At 42.6% G+C, this 25,161-nt stretch overlaps 1 protein-coding gene across 1 annotated transcript in view; it reads left to right on the top strand.

The window, feature by feature from the left end:
* PtA15_18A327 (uncharacterized protein) overlaps nt 1-25,161 on the top strand; it is a gene marked incomplete at both ends in the record, with an annotated part of 158,491 nt that overhangs the window by 34,579 nt on the left and 98,751 nt on the right. The window contains one exon of the mRNA XM_053164856.1: nt 16,919-17,145. Coding sequence (XP_053028824.1) covers nt 16,919-17,145 — 227 coding nt within the window. The remainder of the gene's footprint in view (nt 1-16,918; nt 17,146-25,161) is intronic.

The following is a 25,161-nucleotide window of genomic DNA, read 5'->3' as shown; positions in this document are numbered from 1 at the left end:
ATGTAGCAGCTACAATGTGATCCATTGCCAACTATCACTAATTTGGTAGTTTCCTGGTGTTTCTCGCACTATATCGCAGCGCAGCGTTGGAGTTCTTCCATGATATTGGTACCAAAATGTTCACATGCCCTCAAAGATTCACTGTGTACATTGAATGACCACAAAACCCCCAAATGTAGCAGCCCAAATGTGATCAGTTGCCAAATATGACTAATTTGGTAGTTGCTTGATGTTTCCGCCACTATATCTCAGCGCAGCGTGGGAGTTCTTCCATGATATTGGTACCAAAATGCTCACATGCCCTCAACAATTCATTATTTACCTTGAATGACCACAAAACCCCCAAATGTAGCAGCCAAAATGTGATCAGTTGCCAAATATGACTAATTAGGTAATTTCTTGGTGCAACAATGGGAAGTTACATACATTACGTTATCCAGCAGGATTTTTGTAACGTAACTTCCAATCGTTACCAGATAACGCGTTGTCGTTATCTGGTGAAATATTCCTGCGCTCTTTTGGATAACGTAACAGAGGCGAATTTCCGCCTTGATGCTGCAAAAAATAACGCCGATAACGCGCTAACCGCGTTATCTGGCGTAAAAGCACCGTAAAATAGGCAAAAAACCTGCGTTATCCGCATGTTATCCTCCTCAGATTGCAGGGGATAACTTAACGGGTCTAATAAAACAGAAAAAAAATCAAAAAATAACGTAACTAAAACAATGCTGCTGTTAGCGCAAGGATAACGGCACCAATTTAGTTACGTTATCCATTACTTTTTGTTACGGATAACGTAACTTCCCATTGTTGCTTGGTGTTTCCGCCACTATATCTCAGCGCAGCGTGGGAGTTCTTCCATGATGTTGGTACCAAAATGTTCACATGCCCTCAAAGATTTATTCTGTACCTTGAATGACCTCAAAACGTCCAAATGTAGCAGCCACAATGTGATCAGTTGCCAAATATCACTAATTTGGTAGTTTCTTGGTGTTTCTGCCACTATATCTCAGCGCAGCATGGGAGTTCTTCCATGATATTGGTATCAAAATGATCAAATGGGCTGAAGGGATCATGGTGTACCTTGAATGGAGTTTTGTCCCTTTTTTTCTTCGGCAATTAGCCAAAGAAAATAATGCATTTTTCTTTGGCTAAAAGCCAAAGGACAGCGGAGCTAGCCAGGCCAGCTCCACTGGAGCTGGCGCGCTGGCTGGGGCTGGATGAGCTGGCATATATTGTATTGGTGTATCAGATACATACCAATACAATGTATTGCTGTATCCGATACAAATACATAGCAATACATATCCGATAGATACCAATGATTATTAGATACGTATCCGATACATACCTGTACAGTGTACTAAAAATACATTCCAATACGTATGCAATACATACCAATACGTATCGGATACATACCAATACGTATCCGATACAATGTACCAGACACCTTGCCACATTTATTTTAAAAAAAACTGCCCTAACCCCTAACCCCTAATCCCAAAAACCAGAACCCCAAAAACCCGCCCTTTAACCTGCCCACTAACCCCCAAATTGGGCATGGGGGCAGTGGGAATTGGACCGGCAACCTTGCTGTAAGGAGGTTTGCAGCTGCACTGCAAACCACTAGGCTAACAACCATTGGTTGCGCTGTCAAGCTCAAAAGTGTTCCTGAGAACCTTTTGCTGAGTGCGGAAAGGGATGAATGAGGTTACCTCTGCCTTTCCTGGGTCACTAGACACTAAAACAAGCCCCTCAATCTACGATTGGAAGGTTTATGTAGTGATAGTGGAGGTGTATCAAAAGATAGCCTACGTCAAACAAGTGGCTTAGGGGATATGGGTGATGTAACCGGTGCTGAGCGAGTCGTGAGTTGATATGGTCCGTGTGTTGCCGCAAAGAGGTTGTGAAACACCCTGACAGAGGGGTTGATGATGATTGAGCAATGTAATAGTGTTGTTGTATGTATGTAATTGTTATGTAATAATGGTAAAACCACAATATAGTGGGGGCTAATACTGTAGAGTGAGCAAGTGTTGTACTGTTATGGGGTAAGCTGAGTGCAAGTAGTTTGCTGAGAGAAATTACAACTGGGGGAAGGAGAGCCTCCTCAAATAGAAAAGAGTGAGGGATTTTAGCTCCAGGGGAACCAGGGAATGAGGGTTTTTAGCTGCCCTGAGCTGTCAAATGAGGGATTTTGGCTGGTGGTACAGCCTAGATGAGGGAATTTAGCCCGATTGACAGGTCACATGATGTAATGATGAGGGAATTTAGCTGGTGAGAAAGTGGAGGTGAGAGGTTTGAGTTTGGCCTATGATGTCATTGACGTATGATGTCATTGGGTCATCTGATCATCTGTACTGCCCCTGTCTGTCAAATGATGTCATACAAGGGAATTTAGCTAGCCTGGGCTGTCAACTGATGTCGTGTGTAAGCTGCATGAGGGGTTTTTGCTAGCTTGACACCTGCATGAACTGCAGCCCCTGTTACACTAGTCTGCATGCACCTGCATGAGCCTGCATAAGACTGCATAAGACTGCATAACCTGCATAAGCCTGCATCTAGTGTGCATGACACTGCATGACACGTGCATAACACAATGTAATGAGTGCAGCTGATGAGGTAAAGCATATGTAAAGGGTAGACAAGTGTCAGAGCAGACCATGTAACGGATTACATGGTCCTGGGTAAGGGTGGTTCATGTAACGGATTACATGACCTGAGTATGGTGTTTGTGTGCGTGAAACTGGCTGATGGTGTCTTGAAGGGGTTGTATCTTCTGATCCAGAGGGGTGTAAGGTGTGTTGTCCATGGTATCCTGTGTAGTTTTGGCCGTAGAATCCAATGGTGTCGCCGTACTGGTTGATTTGTGAGTGTACATATGAGAAAATGGAAAATTTTAAAATGGGCTAGATGGGTTACCATGAAGCATACCACAGCGCTGCCCAGGGTTTGTGGCTAGGTTCTTATGAACTCAGCTCCACCAGCCCGGCCAGCTCCAGTGCTTTTTTGGCTTTTAGCCAAAGAAAAATGCACATTTTTCTTTGGCTAAAGGCCGAAGAATTATAGTGCCACAGGTGCTTGAATCACCTCAAAACCTTCAAATGTAGCAGCGACAATGTGATCAGTTGCCAAATATCACTAATTTGGTAGTTTCTTGGTGTTTCTACCACTATATCTCAGAGCAGCATGGGATTTCTTCCATGATATTGGTACCAAAATGTTCACATGCCCTCAAAGATTCATTCTGTACCCTGAATGACCTCAAAACGTCCAAATGTAGCAGCCAAAATGTGATCAGTTGCCAAATATCACTAATTTGGTAGTTTCTTGGTGTTTCTGCCACTATATATCAGCGCAGCATGGGAGTTCTTCCATGATATTGGTATAAAAATGATCATATGGCCTGAAGGGATCATGGTGTACCTTGGATGACCTCAAAACCTCCAAATGTAGCAGCCACAATGTGATCAGTTGCCAAATATGACTAATTTGCTAGTTTCTTGGTGTTTCTGCCACTATATCTCAGCGCGCATGAGAGTTCTTCCATGATATCGGTCCCAAAATGTTCAAATTGCCTCAAGGGATCATGGTGTACCTTGAATGACCTCAAAACGTCCAAATGTAGCAGCCACAATGTGATCAGTTGCCAAATATCACTAATTTGGTAGTTTCTTGGTGTTTCTGCCACTATATCTCAGCGCAGCATGAGATTTATTCCATGATATTGGTATAATAATGATCAAATGGCCTGAAGGGATCATGGTGTACCTTGAATGACCTCAAAACCTCCAAATGTAGCAGCCACAATGTTCTCAGTTGCCAAATATGACTAATTTGCTAGTTTCTTGGTGTTTCTGCCACTATATCTCAGCGCAGCATGGGAGTTCTTCCATGATATCGGTACCAAAATGTCCAAATGCCCTCAAAGTTTCATTGTGTACCATGAATGACCACAAAACCCCCAAATGTAGCAGCCACAATGTGATCAGTTGCCAAATATCACTAATTTGGTAGTTTCTTGGTGTTTCTGCCACTATATCTCAGCGCAGCATGGGAGTTCTTCCATGATATTGGTACCAAAATGTACATATGCCCTCAAGGATTCATTGTGTACCTTCAACACTGGGTAATTACGTTACCCTACGTTATCCGCGTTATCTCAGTAACGTAGGGTCTTAGTTATTCACCCGCTGCGTTACTGCTATCAGTAACGAGAGATTCTTGTTTGTGACCTGTAGCGTAATGACAGGCCTATTTTTTTGCCTACAAAAATGGATAGCGTAATGTGTTTCATCCCTGGATAACGCATTATCGCAATGAAACAGATGCCATATGGAGCGCTACCCCTGGATAATGTGTATCCAGGGTGAAACAGACCTAACCGGATGAGAATTCCCAAAGGAATCCGTAACGGTTCATCTGCTGAACAGAAAACCATCGTTGTCAACCATCCCCTGTTAGAAGCCCACTCCAAACCCCCAGCCCTGTTTTATAATTTTCTTGCACTTCATATTGGCTCATGGCGCCAGAAAACCAGCCAACAGACGGCGAGGGTGCCGAGATGCCTGCTTTAGTTCATGGAGATGGTGCCGATCAATCAAAAACTCAACCACGCCGTTCAAGGCGTTCTTCCTCCATAGTAGCTGTACCCAATATGGTCACACCATCCCAAGACTCTCGGGTAAGATTAGGTCAACCAACCACTCAAAAAAGACGGGAAGAAATCTCTTCAGATGTAGAATCCGTGCAGTCAGTTGTGTCCAGGTCAACCCAACCAAAGAGTAAGAATCAGCCAAAAAAGAAGAAAAAGGCTTCCTCAGCAACTATTTCAACCAGCAAGAGCACGGCCCCGGCAAAGCCAGCTGGCAAGCCCAAGAAAGGAAACGCTAAAGCCGTAGAAGAGGTACTTTCATTTCATTTCCTTCATTTTTTCAGCTTTTGGTATTGTTCATCATCTTTCTTGCTTCAATATCCAGGTTGGCCCCGATGGCGAGCCCTATGACTATGACCAGGATTTCACCGACGCCGATGGTGCAAAAGACAAGAAGAAAAATTGTGATGCCGAGTCTCTGAAAGTTCTTGAATATTTTGAGGATCCTGTGTGGAAGGAAGGTGATCTACCGGGTACTGCCTTGAATTACAAGTGCAAGTGGTGCCCAAAAACCTACCATGCACAACTATATTTGCGAGCCAATCTTAAAACTCATCGGGATGGTTTGACCCAGGCAGATAAGAATCAGAAAGGCTGCGCGGGTTGGGAGAAAGCAAAGAAAGCTGGTGTTGAGTTACCACCATCGGTCGCAGAAAAGCTGGCTTCCAAAAAAGATGATAAGCAGACTGGGCTCACCGTCTTCATCAAGCCAGCCTTTGTCAACCGAGTCTTGAACCAACTTCTAATGATGTGGCAGATCCGCCAGGCTTTGCCATGGTCTCGGATTGAAGATCCTTTCCTCCGAGCAGCCTTTCAGTTTGCTAATCCAAAGGCCGTGCTCTACGGGCAACGATGGTCCGCCAATGAGGCCAAGAAGCTCTACTGGGTCCTCAAATCTCAAGTTTTTAACGAGTTAAATGTACCTGCTTTTTTTCATACTGTGCCAAAATTCTTCTGATTGTTTGATTATTGCATCAAAAACATGTAGCACCTCGACACTCGATTTACCCTGATCCACGATGTATGGACGACAAAGGGCAATCGATTTGCTTTCATTGGTGCAGCAGCCGCCTACATCAATCAAGATTGGCAATATGTTGTCCGTCATTTAACCCTTAAGATGATCCCTTGGAAGCATGCTGGGCACCTCTTAGCAAGGCCCATTGCAACCTTACTCAGGAAGAAAAAGCTTTATCAAAAGATAAGTTGTTTTGTTACACATTTCTTGGCTGTTCCCATGCTAACCAATCTGGCTACCTAATTTTATACATGCTTGCCCAGACAACTGATTTGGGCTCGAATAACAATACAATGGCGAGTTACATGGCCGAATTACTGCATAATGGTGACGGAACAACCGGCGCACGTGATCTTGAGTGGGACCCAACGACAATGCACATCCGGTGCATTTGCCACAAGTTGGCTTTGATCGTAAACGCGGGCCTTTCTGCATTATCACTCAAGACCCTTCCTCCAGGGAAGGCAAAGGAATCTGTTTTAGGATTCTTTCCAGTACTCGGTCGGCTTACTGAGGAAGAGGAACCTGAGGAACCCGATGTGGTGCTCCATTCCAAACCATAAGTAGTATTTTATTGCTTTTTCTTTACATATATTCATCATTATATTACCCATTTCCCCATAACCCTTCACAAATACCTCATTATTATTGCATATTCAGACTCTACGTCAAATTTTGCCTATAGTCATTCATACATAGTACCCCCTTATCTTCAATGGTTCAGTAGTTATAGAGGATATAAGACTTACAGAAAACCTACAGTCTTCATTAGTTACAATACTCATTTCATTAGTAACTTACTTGAATCATTACATTACATTCCTTTTACATATATATTCTCACACACTAAACCCTTTACATACATTACTCATTATGTACTATACCTATTGTAGACATTACATCATTGGATCTGTGCTTACCTCTTTCAGTAGTGCTCATCATTACAAGTTGTTACTATGTTCACATCACTCTTCCCCATTTGTACATTCCTTTATTCCCATAGCCAGAATGCCTCCACTGTCTGTGCTCATCCCTCCTTACTATAAGAACTGTCCTTCCCCCTCACTTGCACCCCATGCAGAGAACTATATGCAGAATTTATACAGAATTTTAGACACAGAAATTATAGTGCCCATTCTCATCAACCCATTGCTATTGAATCATTGCCAATTGCATTCCCCCTTCTCATCACTCCTCCAACCCTCTCACCCTCAGTAGTCAGTAGTAAGCTCATAGTACTAGCTCCTAAGATCAAGTAGAAATCAGCCACACCTTTTCTTCTTTTTCTTAGTGTTACTCTCATCCCCTCAGCATTAGTCAGGAAGGCAGCCTCATCAGCACCCTTGCATAGCTTTCATTATTACTAGTGTTGCTATCCATTTCCCTTCCAAGCTCTATTCTGCCCTTTGAGTAGTTCCACAAGTGGTGTCCCAACAGTGGCCTTTCTATACTTCAGATATCTTCAGTCTTAGTAACACTCTTACCATCAGCTACATACTACTTCACCTACACTCCTCATATTCCTCCTTTTATAAAACAACCCCCTGCTTTTAGAATCAAATTCAATCAACAGTAATACTATCAGCACATCCATTATCAACCTTCAACACCTTTCAGATTTAAATTCAACTTACTTGCTTCAACCATGTCTGCCCAAGGAACTCCCAACACCAATGTTGCTCCCAGTCTTTACCCTCCAGTGGATCCTTCCAGTACTGCTGCAGTTCAGGACTCCACTACTTCCAATACTGGTCCAGGTCACCAACCTTCTTCTACTGGTCCAGGTCCTCAGGCTCCTTCCAATGCTCAAGGTCCACAGGGTTCTTCTATTCCACAGGCCAACTCCAGTTCTTGCAGACCTCCTCCTAGGCATCAGAATTCCAGTGCTCCTAGGTTTTCTGGCTATAGGGACAACAACCAGCCGTCAGACGACTCAGAAGATCTAGGCATTCCACCCCGCTTCCCCAGATATCAGCGCCAAAGGGACCACTCAACACACTCCACCAGGTCCAACACTCACTTTTTAAATAGGGAACCAGCTATGCCTAGGTACCAGGATCCTGTCAGCAGAGGAGTAAAAATCAAACCCATGGACAAAGAGCTCTTCTTTGATGGAACCAACATGCCTGTGGAGAAATTCATTAGAAGGTATGAAAGTGCTGGAAGAGATGATGGTGCTAACTCTAGGGAACTGGCTGGACAAATTATTGCTTTTATCAAAGGATTGGGCCTTAAGGATGAAGTGGAAGACATGTCAGGCCATGAAAACTTGGATTGGGAAACCCTGAAGAAACAGCTACTCACCAGGTTTGGAACTTCTCAGCCATTGGTCAGATATACCAGGGAGGATCTCAGGAAACTAGTCTACAAATCTGCACAGGATGGAGGAATCAGCACCTTGGAAACCTTCAACACATTCAGAAAAAAGTTTGAAACCATCACTCACTATTTGGTAAGAATGGGGTACAGTACCAGCCTGGAGGAATTCAGACACCTTCTCTTGGAAACTCTTCACAAGGATCTGGATCAAAGGGTTACTAGGAGTTTGATGAAGGACACCAAATGCTAGCCTCAAAGGATGGAGGTGATATCTTGCCAGACACTGAAACTCTTCTTACCTACATTCACCAGGAAGTTTATTCAAGATCAGTGGTCAACAGAAGGACTGAATGGAGGGCAGAAGAGAAATGCACTTTGGACAACTCACCTAGGATCTCCAAACCCACACCTGCTACTCAGGGAGCTGCTCCTACTGCTTCTACTTCTCTGGACAAACAAGTGGAACTCCTTACCAAACAATTTGCATCTCTCACTGCTGGCAAAGGACTACCCCCCCACATGGACAAACCTGCTAGGACCTGGCCATTCAAATGCTATTATTGTCATCAGGAAACCCATGGAACCAACAGCTGCTCTCAACTTGCCCAGGACATGTCTAGTGGTGCTGTTATCAGGGATGGAAAGGATTACAAGCTTCCAGACAAATCAGTTATTCCATGGAATCCAAGCAGGCCAATCAGAACCCCAGTGGAGGAGTACTCTAAAACTAAGCTTACATCTTCTTTTGGCCAACTAGAGGAGGACCCAGCCTATTATCAATCCCACAGTTATGAAGCAGATCTTGGAAAGAGGACCAGGAACAACTCTAAGGATCAGGATGAAGAGGAACCAGCCAAGTCAGACAAAAGGATCAGAAAGGAAAAACAGGACCTAATGGACATGGATACAGAGGACTTACTTCACATGGCCCAGCCCCCCACTCCTAGTGCTTCCAAATCCCCTACTTCAAAAGGCTCCCCTCAAGTCAGATTTCAGGATAAGGACAAGGATTCAACCACTGCACCTAAGGACAAACCAGTTAAGAAGACCTATTTGGAAAAGACTTTGGCCAAGGAATATCCAGGAATTGAAGAAGAAGTGGCTAGTAGGATGTTGACTGCTGGAAAGATGGAGTTGGCCTTTGGAGAAATCTTTGCTATATCACCAGGAGTTACTGACTGTATCAGGAAGAAGATAACAAACAGAAGGGTCCCATTGGAAGGTGTCAAATCAGCAAACTTCACAGACATGGAGGATGAAGGAGAACCAGCACAGGAGTCACCCACTACTCACTATTCCTGTCCCCTTGGATACATCACCATCACTATTGGAGGAGAGAAACATCAAGCACTCTTGGATACTGGCTCTATGGTCAACATTATTCCTGAAACTCTTGCACACAAACTTGGATTAGTACTCACTGCTAAATCTATGAAGCTCAAAGGGATTGGAGGCCACCTTACTGATATTCCTGGGATTGCTGAAGATGTGGAGGTAACCATTGGAAAAGTAGTCAGGACTGTTCATTTCTGGGTAGCCAAAGGACCAGTTCAGATGATTATTGGAAAGCCTTTCTTGATGGATGTCTCAGCCAACATCAACTACAATGGAGCCAGAGGAGAAGCACTTTCAATCATGGATTCAGCTGGTCAGACTTTCTTGGTACCAATCATCCTCCCTAGCAATCAGAGGTGGGAAACCAGCATACCTTCCAATTCTGGTCTGGTAAATTTTTTAGATTAAGACCAGGTTTTCAGTTCCCCTCTCTTACAACTGCAACCCTGGAAAACAACCAAAAGCAACAAACGGTAGTCACTCATTCAGCAAAATATAAATCAACTCTAAAAAAGATAAAACCAGTAAACCAACCAATGCCATTATCTCTCAATCCCCCTTTATCAAGGCCACCACTCTCTAGGGATCCTTACCTCACTCCTTTAAACCCTTTTCCTCCACCATTTACTCCTACCTCTAAGATTACCCAAGAAAGGCTGGACCTCATCAACTTTGGACCTCCTGGATGGCTCTCTCCTCAAGAATATCTCCTGTTGGTATGGGTAATTGTGATTAGACAAGGTGCTTTGGCCTTTGTAGAAACAGAAAGAGGCCTTCTCAAACATACCTATGGACAGCCTTATATCATTCCAGTCATTCCCCATGAACCTTGGCAACAGAAACCAATTCCAATCCCTGCACCCATCAAAGACCAGGTTATAGAATTAGTAAGGGAAAGACTCAGCACTGGCCTCTATGAACAATCCTTTTCCAGTTATTCCAGCCCTATATTTTGTGTAAAGAAGCAGGATGGTAAGCTCAGAATTGTACATGACCTTCAGAAACTCAACAAAGTCACCATTAAGGACGCTGGATTACCACCAAAGACAGAGGAACTCATTGAATCATTCACTGGAAGGGCTTGCTATGGACTAGGTGATATTATGGGAGGATATGATGAAAAGGAATTAGCTCCAGAATCCAGACCTTTGACTACCTTTGAAACACCCCTTGGAAGATTTCAACTTACCAGATTACCCCAAGGAGCCACCAATTCAGTTGCAGTTTACCAGGCCCAAATGATGTGGATACTCCAGGATGAATTACCTCAACATATGGGAATCTTTGTGGATGATGGAGGTATAAAAGGACCAACCTCTGACTACAATGAGGAAACTCTAAAGGACAACCCCCAGATCAGAAAATTTATATATGAATATGCCATTACTCTGGAAAGGATTCTTTTCAGGATTGAAGAAGCAGGACTCACCATCTCTGGAAAGAAATTTGCTTGTTGTGTACCTGCTTTGGATTTGGTTGGCCATGTGGTGTGTAAAGAAGGAAGAAGAATATCCACCAAAAAGCTCAACAAAATTGAAACCTGGCCAACTCCCACCACTCCTTCAGATGTCAGAGGATTCTTAGGTATCTGTGTATATGTCAGGATGTTTATTAAAAATTACTCAGCCATCACTGCCCCTCTCAGAAAGCTTGCCAGGAAGGACTCCTCTTGGGATTGGACTGAAGACTGCCAGGATGCCTTTGAAGACCTCAAGAGGATTGTTGGGACTGACATCACCCTGAAGAAATTGGACTATGGACCTGATGCTGGCTTAATCAAACTCTCAGTGGACTCTAGTGTTATTGCTGCAGGTGCTGTACTTACTCAACAGGACTCTGATGGATTGGATAGGCCTGTGTTATATGAGTCAGTAGTCTTTTCACCCAGGGAATCAAAATACTCACAATCCAAATTAGAACTCTGTGGTGTTGCCAAGATCCTCAAGAAACTTCAAACCAAACTTTGGGGCCAACATTTTCAACTCAGAGTGGATGCCCAGTGCCTTATTGGAATGATCAACAACCCTTCACTTCCCAATGCCCCTATGAACAGATGGATTGGATTTATTCAGTTATTCTCCTATGACCTTGTTCACACTCCTGGGAAAACCTTCACCTTACCTGATGGACTCTCCAGAAGACCTCCTGATTCTGATGAAGATGACTGCCCTAGCTTTGATGAAGATGAAACCTGGATCAAGCCTCACCCTGGATTTGGAACTAAACACTCTTCTTTTGGCCTGCTTCTGGGGACATCAGCTCAGTTGGGGGAGGGGGTAAGTAACTTGCAGCAAGGAATCTGGAAGCACCTCCAGGAATACCTTTCAACCATGAACAAACCTCCAGGATGCAGCAGCCTGGAATTCAAGCAAATTTTGCACAAATCAGCCAACTTTTTCCTTTCCAATGGAGTCTTGCACAGGATCAACAAACCATTTTCCCAGATAGTAGTCACCTCCCCTTCAGCTCAGAATTCCATCCTCAATTCCCTTCATGAATCCTTAGGCCACAGAGGTATTGTTGAAACCTACAGAAGGATTAAACTCAGATTTTGGTGGCCAGGTCTCAAGAGAGGTGTTACCAAGTGGGTCCAGTCTTGTGAAGCTTGCCAGAAGAGGAGTTCAAAATTGCCAATGGAACCCAAGAAACCTACAGGAGCAGCAACCATCTTTGGAAGAGTCAGTTTGGATACAGTTCACATCAAAGCTGGCAAATGGAAATACCTGGTAATTGCAAGAGATGACCTTTCTGGATGGGTAGAAGCAGTTGGACTGGAAAAGATTCAAGCAAAGAAGATATCTCAGTGGTTCTTGGACAACTGGATCTACAGATATGGAGCTCCTTGGTCAGTCACAGTGGATGGAGGCTCTGAATTTGGACAGCAATTTCAAAAATCCCTTCTGGAATCTGGAATCAAAATCAAAGTCACTACTCCTTATTATCCTGAAGCAAATGGTATGGTAGAAAGAGAACATCAGGCAATTAAGGATACCTTGGTCAAGCTCTGTGGAAAAGAAGGCAAGAAGTGGAGGAATTATTTACCTTTAGTTTTATTTGCAGACAGAATTTCCACCAAAAGATCAACTGGTTACTCACCTTATGAACTAGTTCTTGGACAGCCCCCCATCTTACCCATTGACCTAGAATTGGAAACCTTCTTTGGAGTGGATTGGTCAAAAATAGAATCAACTCAGGATCTTTTATTGGCTAGGACTCAGCAGCTTGAAAACAGGGATACCATCTTGCAGCAAGCACATCAGCAGCTTATGGACTCCAGGAAGAACTCTGTGGACTATTGGAATAAAAAGAAAACATCAAGGCAGCCACTAAAGAAAGGTAAATTAGTAGTAGTGTATAATAAATCTTTGGACTCTCAGTTTGGCAAACTCTTTGAAAATAAATGGAATGGCCCTTACAGAATCAAGGCTCAAAACCCAGGAGGATCTTACATCTTGGAAGAATTGGATGGCACAGAATTGGCCAGAAGGTTTGCTGCAACTCATGTCAAGGAATACCACTCTAGGTAAAAATAATAAGGAATAATCAATTCATTTCTCTTCTCTTTTCTCTTTCTCATCTTCTTACATAATAACATAAAAAAAAAAAAAAAAATCAAATCTATAAACAAATCAGAAATAAATCAATATAAATCAGTTTCAAACACTCTCAAATAAAACAACTAAATATAAAATCAAAAGCTCACCTCTTCTTCTTTTATCACTATATCACCCCCTTCCATTTCACTCTCCTCCTTCTCCTTCTCCTTCTCTTTTCCCTTCTCCCTATCTAAAAACAAAAATCAAAAGACATACAAAGAAAAATTAAAGCATAAAATTAGTAAAAATCCTCAATAAAGAACAAAAATAGAACTTACCCTCAGCTCTTATCCTCTCCATTTCTGCTTCTACCCTCCAACCATCTTCCTCTTCTTCCACTTGGTCCCTCACCCTTAATAACTCCAGGGCATTCTTCTCCTCAGTTTCCGCTACCATGGCGTCTATTATGGAATGAGTATCCATCTAACAAATCGAAATGAAAGCAGGGATTAAAGCATTAGTATTATAGTCAACCTTCTTCTTCTAGTTTTTTTGTGATATACATACAGAATCCACTCGACATACATGTGTAAAGGCGTTGTGAAACCGGCTATATAACCGGAGACGAGCGTTTCAAGCCGCTACTGGATCGTCAAGGTCCTCACGAGCGAAGGCAAGGAGACCCTGCTGGATATAATGGCGAAGAGCATCCACTTCTTCTGGTTTAAAGCTATCTCTTGAGAAAGCATTGTATGCGGGAACGTTAATTGACAAACGAATGCGCTCGTCGGACAGAAAACGGGAATTCGTGCGCTGGTCTAATTACGGCTTCTTTGTTGAGCTGCGAAGAGGAAATGGACGTGTTGGAAGAATAATCTATTGAGTTTTCGGTGTTATCTTTTGGCGACGATGGTGTGGACATAGCGCTGGACGAAATCATTGTGGATAATGTAGAGCGATAACGGGAATGTTCCTTTGGCCAACAACCTGGACCTTATAGATACCACTTCTTATTCATATTATGACGTCACAATGGACGCCTTCACCGCTCAGAATCGTGTTGCGCGGATTCTCTTTCATTTTCTTAATATTGACTCTGGTGTTCGACCCAGTTTAATTAATCTTTGGATTGCTTTTTTGATCGCCTACACGTCATTCATTACTCCTAAAATCGTTTTCAGGCAAAAGGCAAGCTTCAGGAGTCTAATTGGACAGCTCCTTGGCGTTACCTTAAGAGTATTACATCATGTATTCATCTTCCTTCAACCTCTATACGATGGAAACCGCGGGAAATCATAATGACACTCTGAACGGCTTCAAAAACCTCTCGGCCGGTTGCAAAATTAACATTCCTGGTTTCAGAATTGATCTTTCCGATCTTGCCTTTCATTTGAACTCAGTTCCAGTTCATTCTATCGAGTGGTTCAAAAGTTATACGCGTTCAAAGTTCCCTTAGTATTTCCACGGTCTCATTTACGGTTTTCATTCAGCGTTCACGGCTGCCCATCGGCCAAATTAATCTTTAATATTGCTCGGTTGTCCATTCATCCTCTCCTTCTTGCCTTTCTAATGAGCCCGGAATTAGAACTTTTAATTGACGGACATCCAAGTTATACCCAAAAACATATCGCCTTATATTTACGCGGTGTTACTACTATGCGCGCCCGCGGATTTTGCTTGGATCTTTAACCGGCCCTACACAATCAATAATCAACTCTTAAAAATATCTAGTATATACCATTTTAATCTGCGGAATTGGCTCTTTCGAATGAACCCGGTTTCGAAGATTTTCATCAAGCCGTTCCGAAGATACAGGTCGATTGTTTCCTTCTTTTTTTTCCGACGTTCCGCACGCGCGCCTTCCGCATGGAGCCCCCGCTCAGACAACAGGACCCCTCTTTTGACCGCACACGCGCATGGACACAGGTTCTATTCCCCATCTGGACAAAAATTAAGGTTTTTTCGTTGAAAATGGATCCCTCATTCACCCATCATCATGAATTCTGATTCTCCCCCCATCATCATCAATTCCTGGATTCCTTCCAAAATCAATCCATCCATCCATCATTCATTCATTCCATCATCATCCCTCATCATCCTTTCTAAGGAATCATCATTCATTCATTCCTGAACACCAATCATCCTGCTCCATCATCATTATCATCATCATCAATCATTCAAATTCTTCTAAATCATTCTTCTCCACCATCATGGTCAGCTTCCAAATGGACCCCATTCCTGAAAATCAATCCTCTTCAACCACTCCCAAACAGAAGAATTATAAGTGTTTATATTGCTTTCAGAAGGGTCACACCATTACTAGGTGCCATCTAGTTACTTATGATAAACATAAAGGATTAGTTAGACAAATTGGTAATACTGGCATATGGCTTTCAGATAATTCCTACATCCCTTTAGATTTGTCTAGGTCTGTCAAGAGCTTAGTTTAACTTCTAGTAGCTTCTGGGACACTTTCAGAAACCACCCAATTGGAACAATAACACTCTTTGGACAGCTTATCAACTTCCTTGGACTTCAAATTCTCTTCACTGAACTCTACATTATATACTCAGATACCCAGAAATTCAGTAATTCAACTCCAAATCATTCACAACCATCAGAAATTACAATTATCAACCCCATCATCATTCATCATCATTGCATTGCATTCTTCCTTGGTCTCATTGTCAGGCAGGAAAATTATTGTATTCTTCAGAGTGGAAATTAGTCTAATATGTGTCTGTCTCAAGGATATTGCCTTCAGCAGAGTTAGATCTTCTTAAACATTCACCCCTCATTGATAATTGGACCTTCTTTTGGATACTGGACTCTTTGGATTGGATACTGGACACTGGATACTCTGGATACATAGGACTATTGGACTTTGGATTGGACTTGGATACTTTGGACTTAGATATACTGGACTTGGATCTTACTTGGATTCTATTTGGCTTTGGATACTGGACTCTTTGGCTTTGGACACTGGACTCTGGATTTGGACTACTACTCAGGACTTTGGATTTCACCCTTTGGAGGAAGAACACTGGACTTTGGACTTTGGACTCTTGGACTCAACATTCTTCAACTCTTTCTGGATCACCCTTCTCTTTGGTGCATTGCCTGGGGACAGACAATAAGTTGGGGGAGGATGTGGTGCTCCATTCCAAACCATAAGTAGTATTTTATTGCTTTTTCTTTACATATATTCATCATTATATTACCCATTTCCCCATAACCCTTCACAAATACCTCATTATTATTGCATATTCAGATTCTACGTCAAATTTCGCCTATAGTCATTCATACATAGTACCCCCTTATCTTCAATGGTTCAGTAGTTATAGAGGATATAAGACTTACAGAAAACCTACAGTCTTCATTAGTTACAATACTCATTTCATTAGTAACTTACTTGAATCATTACATTACATTCCTTTTACATATATATTCTCACACACTAAACCCTTTACATACATTACTCATTATGTACTATACCTATTGTAGACATTACATCATTGGATCTGTGCTTACCTCTTTCAGTAGTGCTCATCATTACAAGTTGTTACTATGTTCACATCACTCTTCCCCATTTGTACATTCCTTTATTCCCATAGCCAGAATGCCTCCACTGTCTGTGCTCATCCCTCCTTACTATAAGAACTGTCCTTCCCCCTCACTTGCACCCCATGCAGAGAACTATATGCAGAATTTATACAGAATTTTAGACACAGAAATTATAGTGCCCATTCTCATCAACCCATTGCTATTGAATCATTGCCAATTGCATTCCCCCTTCTCATCACTCCTCCAACCCTCTCACCCTCAGTAGTCAGTAGTAAGCTCATAGTACTAGCTCCTAAGATCAAGTAGAAATCAGCCACACCTTTTCTTCTTTTTCTTAGTGTTACTCTCATCCCCTCAGCATTAGTCAGGAAGGCAGCCTCATCAGCACCCTTGCATAGCTTTCATTATTACTAGTGTGGCTATCCATTTCCCTTCCAAGCTCTATTCTGCCCTTTGAGTAGTTCCACACCGAACCCAGAGATTCCCAGCCAGTTGTGAATGTCGAAGAGGTCAGACGGGAAGAAAGTAGCAATCTGGAGGACAAATATGAATTCGATGTTGACTCTGACATTGTCTACGGCAATGCTGATGATGAGGCTTCCGATGCTGGAGAAGACGGGCCCGAAGACAGCAAATCAACTCTTGAAGATCTCTTAGCAAGTCCCTTGGATCGTGGTAAACATGCTAATTCAAAAAAGCTTAAAGCTCTGACCGAAAAGGTGAGTTTCTTTGAATTCAATGTTTATGTTACATGTTATTCTTGCCTCCTGACTTTGCTGCATAGCTTGATACTGTGATCAAACAGATCACCCACTCATCGGCCCAGCGGGCCAACTTTGATTGTGTCGCGAAACAGCTCAAGCTAAGAGTTTCTCCATTGATAGCGGGCTATGGAATCCGCTGGAACATCAAGTACCAGAGCTATCGGAAAGCCATCAAGGCAAAAGAGGTGATTGATCAGATCCTTAAAGAAGATCAACTGCAAAAAGGAGTTGGTGTCTTCGACAACGTCCTCTTTTCCCCGAAAGATTGGCAAGAGATTGAGGCTCTTAACAATGAGTTAAAGGTGAGATTTCAATGTCTTTGTCAGGAATAGACACCGACTGACACAATGAAACCTCAGATCTTTGTGCAGCTCACCTCTCAGATGGAGGGTAACTCGGCGACAGGAACGCACGTGATTCCCACATATCTCGAGCTGAAAGAAGGTCTCAAGGAAAAACTTTTGCAGGCGCTTGAAACGGACTCTCTTTACCCAATGTACCACGCAATGCTGGCCCGAGTCAACAGGTATCTAGATGAGGCAATGGAATGCAAAACTCTCGTGCTTGCTACAATATTACATCCCTGTTACCGGATGCATATCTTTGAATTGGCCTATGGGCTCGAAGGAAGTGAGGTTAAAAAGTGCCTTGCTATGCTTCAGCACAAGTTCCAACTGGAACAGGAACGCCAGAAACTTGCTTCCGCAGAAACCTCAGATCCCGACGTAACTGAAATCGAAAAACCACCCAGTAGTAGTACAGAGCCCACATCACTCATGGCCCGCCTCGCTTCGCGCATGACACAACAACCGACCCCCCAGGAGAATGAGATCAAGACTTACCTTGAGGCCAATCTATCCTTCAAGCAAGGGGCCATTGAGCATAAGACCACTCCATTGAAGTGGTGGAAAGTAAGATGAATCTCTGTTGTTGTGCTTTTTAAAAATATGCTCATTGGATGTTCTTAATTAATTAACAGGCAAACCAGAAGAGCTACCCAACTCTGGCTATCATGGCTCGTGCATATCTGGGAGCCGCCGGAAGCTCCTGCGCTGTCGAGAGATTATTCTTGGCAGCCTCAGATGTTTGTAGTAGTTGTCGCGGGAGCCTACTCCCCTCGACCATGTCGCACTGCGTCAGTAGCCTGATGTGGCTCCGCGAGGATGTCCCATTGACAGGTGACTTCACGGAGGCCGGGAAGGCTTTAATGGCGACCCTCCCTTCAAAAAAGTGAATCCCTGCTTTCAGTACACCCTGATTTCATTACATTATCCGTTTCCTTACTAGTAATTACATTTCCGCGCCTACCTGAGTAACGTAGCGGAGGAAATAAAAACATGCATGTGCTGCAAGATAATGTAATGCAAACCAAAACCCCAGAAGGTTGGATAATGATAACGCAAAAATACCAGCGTTACTGATAGTGGTAAAGATAACGAAATATTATTGCTACGTTACCGTTACGCTACCGTTACTGGTAAGGTAACTACCCAGTGTTGGTACCTTGAATGACCACAAGACCCCCAAATGTAGCAGCCAAAATGTGATCAGTTGCCAAATATCACTAATTTGGTAGTTTCTTGGTGTTTCTGCCACTATATCTCAGCGCAGCATGGGAGTTCTTCCATGATATCGGTACCAAAATGTCCAAATGCCCTCAAAGATTCATTGTGTACCTTGAATGACCACAAAACCCCCAAATGTAGCAGCCACAATGTGATCAGTTGCCAAATATCACTAATTTGGTAGTTTCTTGGTGTTTCTGCCACTATATCTCAGCGCAGCATGGGAGTTCTTCCATGATATTGGTACCAAAATGTTCACCTGCCCTCAAAGATTCATTGTGTACCTTGAATGACCACAAAACCCCCAAATGTAGCAGCCACAATGTGATCAGTTGCCAAATATCACTAATTTGGTAGTTTCTTGGTGTTTCTGCCACTATATCTCAGCGCAGCGTGGGAGTTCTTCCATGATATTGGTATAATAATGATCAAATGGCCTGAAGGGATCATTGTGTACCTTGAATGACCACAAAACCCCCAAATGTAGCAGCCACAATGTGATCAGTTGCCAAATATCACTAATTTGGCAGTTTCTTGGTGTTTCTGCCACTATATCTCAGCGCAGCGTGGGAGTTCTTCCATGATATAAGACACCTTACTCAAATCTGGTACAAACACTAAATCAATTTCAGGCCTAGTAGGAATTTAGGATATTGGATATGATGAGTCATATATACAAGCCATTAAATTTGAACAAAATTTATGTGGCATGATATATTGAGACTGATTGTTTTTTTTTCTTTTTTTTTTTTTTTTTTGGAAAGTAGATTTCAAAACTTCTGCAAGGCTCAAGTCACAATAATTCAAGGCTCCCCATTCCTCCCCCCTTCCCCTCCCTTCCTGACTTAACAGACTATTTTTTCTCAGGAATAATTCATATGAGTATGTAAAAATGACCTATTTGATCTGGCAACAAAATGATGCTTTTACTATGGTTGAAAACTAAGAAAGGAGTAAATCAAGAGAAAGAGAGATGATAGAAGGGTTATGGTGTTGCAGGAAGGAAACAAATTAAAGAGAAATTTCAAAAAAAAAAAAAAATGATCAATATATGCCACATTGATCAATATATGCCTTCCCAAATTCATCCATGTTTTTAGTGTTTTGGCGCTTTTGCAGTAGAAATAGGAGTCCACGCGGTGCTACTGATCAAATTGCTGTTGCACAGATTTGCTACTATTTTGTTGTTGTAGTTTTCTTTGTCTGCGCTAGTCTGCGCCGTCAAGAATTATTTTACGGTCAACTGCGGTAATTGTCGATAAGAAGCAGGAGAATCTTTTGAGCGCACTCCGTTTTTCGCTATCTCTTCTTGATCCGAAGATATAGTGGTTTCTGGGAAGGATAAGTCTGACGAAGGGATAAATAGCGGCGCGGAGGAGTCGCAATTCTGCACTTTCACGAGTACACAAGACGTAAAAAAAAATTTCAAGGGTTCAGTTAGGAAATTTATCAATATAAAAGCAATTTTGGATAATTTTGGAAGAATTTTAGCGTTAGTAGGATATGTAGAAAAAATTTTAAAGTTATTTTTTTGAATTTTAAGAGTTTTTTTGTTTGATTTAGTCAGGATAATCAATCTTTTGGCTTTATAGCAGTCTAGAATTATGAAAAGGTGAGGAATTTTCCCAATGAGGCCCCCAATTGTGAGCCTGAGTCTCTATAGTGACTACAGGACACAAGAAAGAAAGGGGAAACAGTTGGATTTCTTTGGATAAAGAAAATACAACTATGAGAGAGATAGAGAAAGAGGAAAGAGAATCAGGACAGGATCAGGATAAGGAGATATACTAGGTTATTCTAGTGGGAATGCACGTCCACTGGCAATGCTACTCTTCAGAAGAGTGCTGCTAAGCTGTGCTAGAAAGTGCTACAGCCTCCTCTCAATAAAGAAATGTGGAGGGTCTCTGGATTAGATAAGTTTAATCCAGCTACAATTTTTTAGCTTCCTTCTGGATAGTCAAGGTTCTTAAAGGGAAACCTGAGGGACAGCCCTGTAACCTAGATTTGAGGCAAAGGCCAACAGATAAGAAGGGACAGCCCTGTGATCAAGAATGAGGCAAAGGCCAGCAGATATGGAGGGACAGCCCTGTGATCAAAAGAAGGCAAAGGCCAGCAGAAAAGAACAGATCAAGCAAGACACAGAGTTGTACCTCTGAGATAAACAAGGTTCAGTGAAAGAGGTTACTTACTGTCAATATCCTAGGCGCCTGTGACGGTAGGTATACTGGGAGTGTTGTAAACTCTTTGGTGGTGATCCTGGGGTTATCTGGGGTGTTGTTCTGGTGTGCTGAAGTCTGTAGATCCGCCTCAGGCAAGGGGGATCCTGACTACGAAAATTTTCACAGTTTGCTTATGTAATTTACATATTTACATGTGGTTTGGCGCGCCTGGTAGCGCTGACACATCACAACTGCGCATGCGCGCCACAACTCAATAACTCAAGGAAGGAGTATAGTTACAAGAAATTGATAAGTTGTAACTAGGGTTAAAATTGCATGGGAAACAGAATATGAAGTCAAAACAAGGTTATCTCTTAAGATGAAAAAGATAAAAAGTAATTCATGTGTAACAAAGGTAGAACAGGCAGCTTTTAGGTCAGCTGTGATGACTCTAAGGCTGACAACCGCTGGTAGGTCAAGCGTAACAAAGCCCGTGGCACAGCCAAGCCAAAGGTGCAAGCGGGGCTTATGCCTAACAACAAGATTCTCGCGTGAGAGAATCTTGCATTTTGGCGTAGCATTTCTTTATTGTCAATTATAAAATCAGTAATCACTGTCCCACCACTCTTATTCTATCCCAGCTGAGCGCTGGCATCTTGCGTACAATCCTACATAGGCAGCCTTTTCTCATTGTTTTTTGTTTTTTTTCTATCTTTTTTTGAAAACACCCTCCTTTGAGAATCTTGTTGGTCCTTTACTACTTTCTCTTTCGGTCAATTAAATTTTAATTTGACCTTAACTGATCGGAGAATAATGCCATACCCCTCTAATTCAAGGGAATGCATGTGAAAGAATTAATTAGGCGACTGAGAGAGGTATTAGAGGTGGCAGGCAAAAAAAGAAAAAGAGATCGATGACGGAAACAAAAAGATCGACCAGCAAAAAAGAAATCCAGAGGTAGACAGTAAAAATCAAGAACTCCGACCCAATATCCCTCACCATTATCACCGGTACATAGAAGAAATCTAATCTCCAAGTTCAGTCAGTTGCCTACTGCTTACCCCGCTACCCTGAAAACGAGCCACCAAAGCCAGTCCAAATTGATGCAGTGGTGAATCTAACCAAAGGACGGCACACATTTGTGATGGCCGGGACAGGTTGCGGGAAGTCTTGCATCTCGGAGATGTACTACAACCTCTTTGCCAAATCGAAGAAGGCTGTGATCTTTGAGAGGATGGTTGAAAAAAAGGAAGAGCGGTTGAGAGAAAAGTCCAAACGGTTGGAAAAAAGAGGGTGACTTTGAAAAAAAGAAACACGGGAAAAAGCCATGGCCTTGTGAGTAAGTGGCCAAGGATCTGAAAGTTTGTCTATTTTTTTTGGGCATGAGGGGGATGGATTGCCAAGAATTTGAGTAGACAGTTTAGTTAAGAGAAATACAAGCTTCAAATCATGAAGACCAAAAAAGAACTGGTCAAAAAGTGCGGTCTGTAGGTGGTGATGACATCGGCCACCACCCAAAGTTTCAGATTCTCTCAGGCCAACATGTGCTTTTTAGTCGTAAGTCCTCTCCCTGCGGGAGAGATCTCGATGCTATGCATCTCTCCCAGGCCAAATGGGGGCGCCCCCCCCCCAGCCGCAGCAGGGACAAGGGCTTATGTTAAGTTTGCTGGTAGGTGGTATTAACCAGGATATCAATTTCAGTTTTCCCCCATATTCAAGGCTCAATATTTAATAGCAAGCCAACTCCTTTTTTCCCATTCCCAAGTAACAAAGCATAGTTCAGTTTGTGGAACCAAACAATTATCAGCAGCCATGAGGGGGAAAAAAATTGTTATCCAACCCTCCTGCCATTGCCCTTGCGTGGCTCTCATGGACCCATATGGTTGCCGAGGTACTTTCCCCAACCCATGCCGCGGTAACGCGGAGGGACTCCTTACCACCATGATTACACCAAAGATAGCCGAAGCATACTGTGTTCTTGTGTGACATTGTAGCCCAGAGGGCCACAAGCGTCAAGGCAATGCTTTTGTTGCGCTGATCTATAATTTCTTCCGCTGTGAAGGGAAGTCACTCTGTACATTTATGGCCTACCGGTCGAGAATCACAAGAATTACTGTGAGCTACTCTGTATCTGGTTCATTTTACATTCAATGGCAGATACCTACAAGAATTCCAGTCACTGAATCCATTTTTTTTCCTATTGCACATCGCATCTCCACAATCAATATTGCTCCTTTTCTATTTAAGACCCAGAGTTGCCTTGAGGTGGTCCCCTGCAAGCTTGATGCACACAATTTCAGGTAAGGCCCAATGGAGACAGGCAGCCCAGGATTTAGACTAAGCTGACAAGTGGCGATCATCATTGATTTGATTGGGGTCGGACGGGAAGCCATCAACCAGCGCAGTGATGGGGTGGGTCCGCTCTGGTGGGGCTGGTTTGTTGTCAGACGGCCAGCCGCAACAATGATCAAAATGTGCTTGTGTACGCCATCCTGCCCCTGAAAGCTCCCCGGAAGCACCTGCGGCTCAGAGAAAATCAGCCACAAGTGCAATCTTAGGAGCTGGTTTCTAACCACTATTGGAACAACTTGATCAAGTGCGATCGGAATGGTTTTGAGGACATTAGTTGGAGCCAGTTGACAGCTTGATTTGTGCCTGGGGGGGAATCACATGAGAAGACTGTCATGGCATTTGGAAGGAGAGGGTAAAGTGGATGGGGATTTTCTTCCAGGAAAGGCCACTGTCATCCACAGAGTACATGTTACAGTACCTTACACGTACCAAGTACCCAATTGTTCACATTACATATAGTACATTCCTTTTTACACCTTTATTACATATGTATATCATTAGATACAAGCTTAAGAATGTACTCCTGTTATACATTACATTACAGATAACCATAGTTAAATACAGTTACCATAATGTACTGTTGTTATGAGAGTTAAGTTACGTGCAACAGTAAGATTACAATACATTGTAATATTACTGTACACGTGAAATACCCCAAGACAGGTATCACTCATTTATCCCCTGTTACGCCTCAGTCCCCATTTACATAATATATTGGTTATGATATAAATACATAAACAATACATGATGTAATACAATTCAAAGAGCACTGAATGGAATCACTGATTGGTTATGATCAGCTAGTGTACACAGCTACTGATCTAGGATCAGTACTGATCATTACACTGCCCTGATCATTTCCAATGTTGATCCTCATGAGGATCTGCTTCCAGTTCCCCCCTGGTCCTGAAGCGCCTCCAAGCGCCTCATGTTCCCTCCTGCTCTTTCCCCCTCTATATAAACACGCACCCCAGGACTGTTTATCCCTCAGAATATATTTACAGCAAAGTTTAACCCATACTATAGTTAAACAGTGCTTTCATTCTCACCCATCATTCAATTCAGGAATACTCTCAACTCTTGATTACCCTTACCTTTCTGTAGGTAAAACCACGAACCCAAGTTGAGTTATTCCTTGGATGCCTATTAACACCCTGTGTTGATCTGGATGTGCCTTAATTGAGCAAGCCTCTCAGTCAAGATTACTGAGAGAGTGAAACCTTTTACAGGCCTTACCACAAACCCATTGGCCCATCCTTGGCATATTACACTATCATCTTGCTAGTAACAACCCTCTCAGACACGGTTAGTTACCTACAGGCTGACAATTACAGAAATACACAACAGAAGATCCTAATAACCTTGAAGTCCAAGAACACGTCAGAAAAACCCATACACTGATTGGAGAGGACCAATTCTACACCTGTACCTGGATAACTTGCAGTACTCTGTGGATAACTTGTATCTATCATCCTGATGGTACACTTATTGATACTACTGAAGAATCAGAATTTGTGGAAGAAGAACAAACTAAACTTGTTAGAAAACCACAGCTTACAGCTTTCCCATTTGGATATCCTCCCTTTGACGAGGAATACTGCTCTTATACAGAATATACCTCCTACTCCACGCTTCCCCCCTTCACTTCTGACGGCCCTCCTCCGCAACTTACGCGCAGAAAGAGAAGTCAAATCATTAACTAGATTTCCTGTGATTGTGTCTTAGATTCTCCCTTATTTTCTCATCATTTTCCTAGACTCTTCACCCTGTTTCCTTCTATAAAACCGGAAAAATACATAAAAATTCATCCTATTGATGACTATCTCTCTATTTTGTACTGGAAAAAATTCTCTTTATTTTGCCAAAACCCATAGAAATTGAATCATACACACTTG

This window comes from Puccinia triticina, chromosome 18A (assembly GCF_026914185.1).
Source record: "Puccinia triticina chromosome 18A, complete sequence".
Lineage (NCBI taxonomy): Eukaryota > Fungi > Basidiomycota > Pucciniomycetes > Pucciniales > Pucciniaceae > Puccinia > Puccinia triticina.
This window is presented reverse-complemented; position numbering and strand designations above follow the sequence as displayed.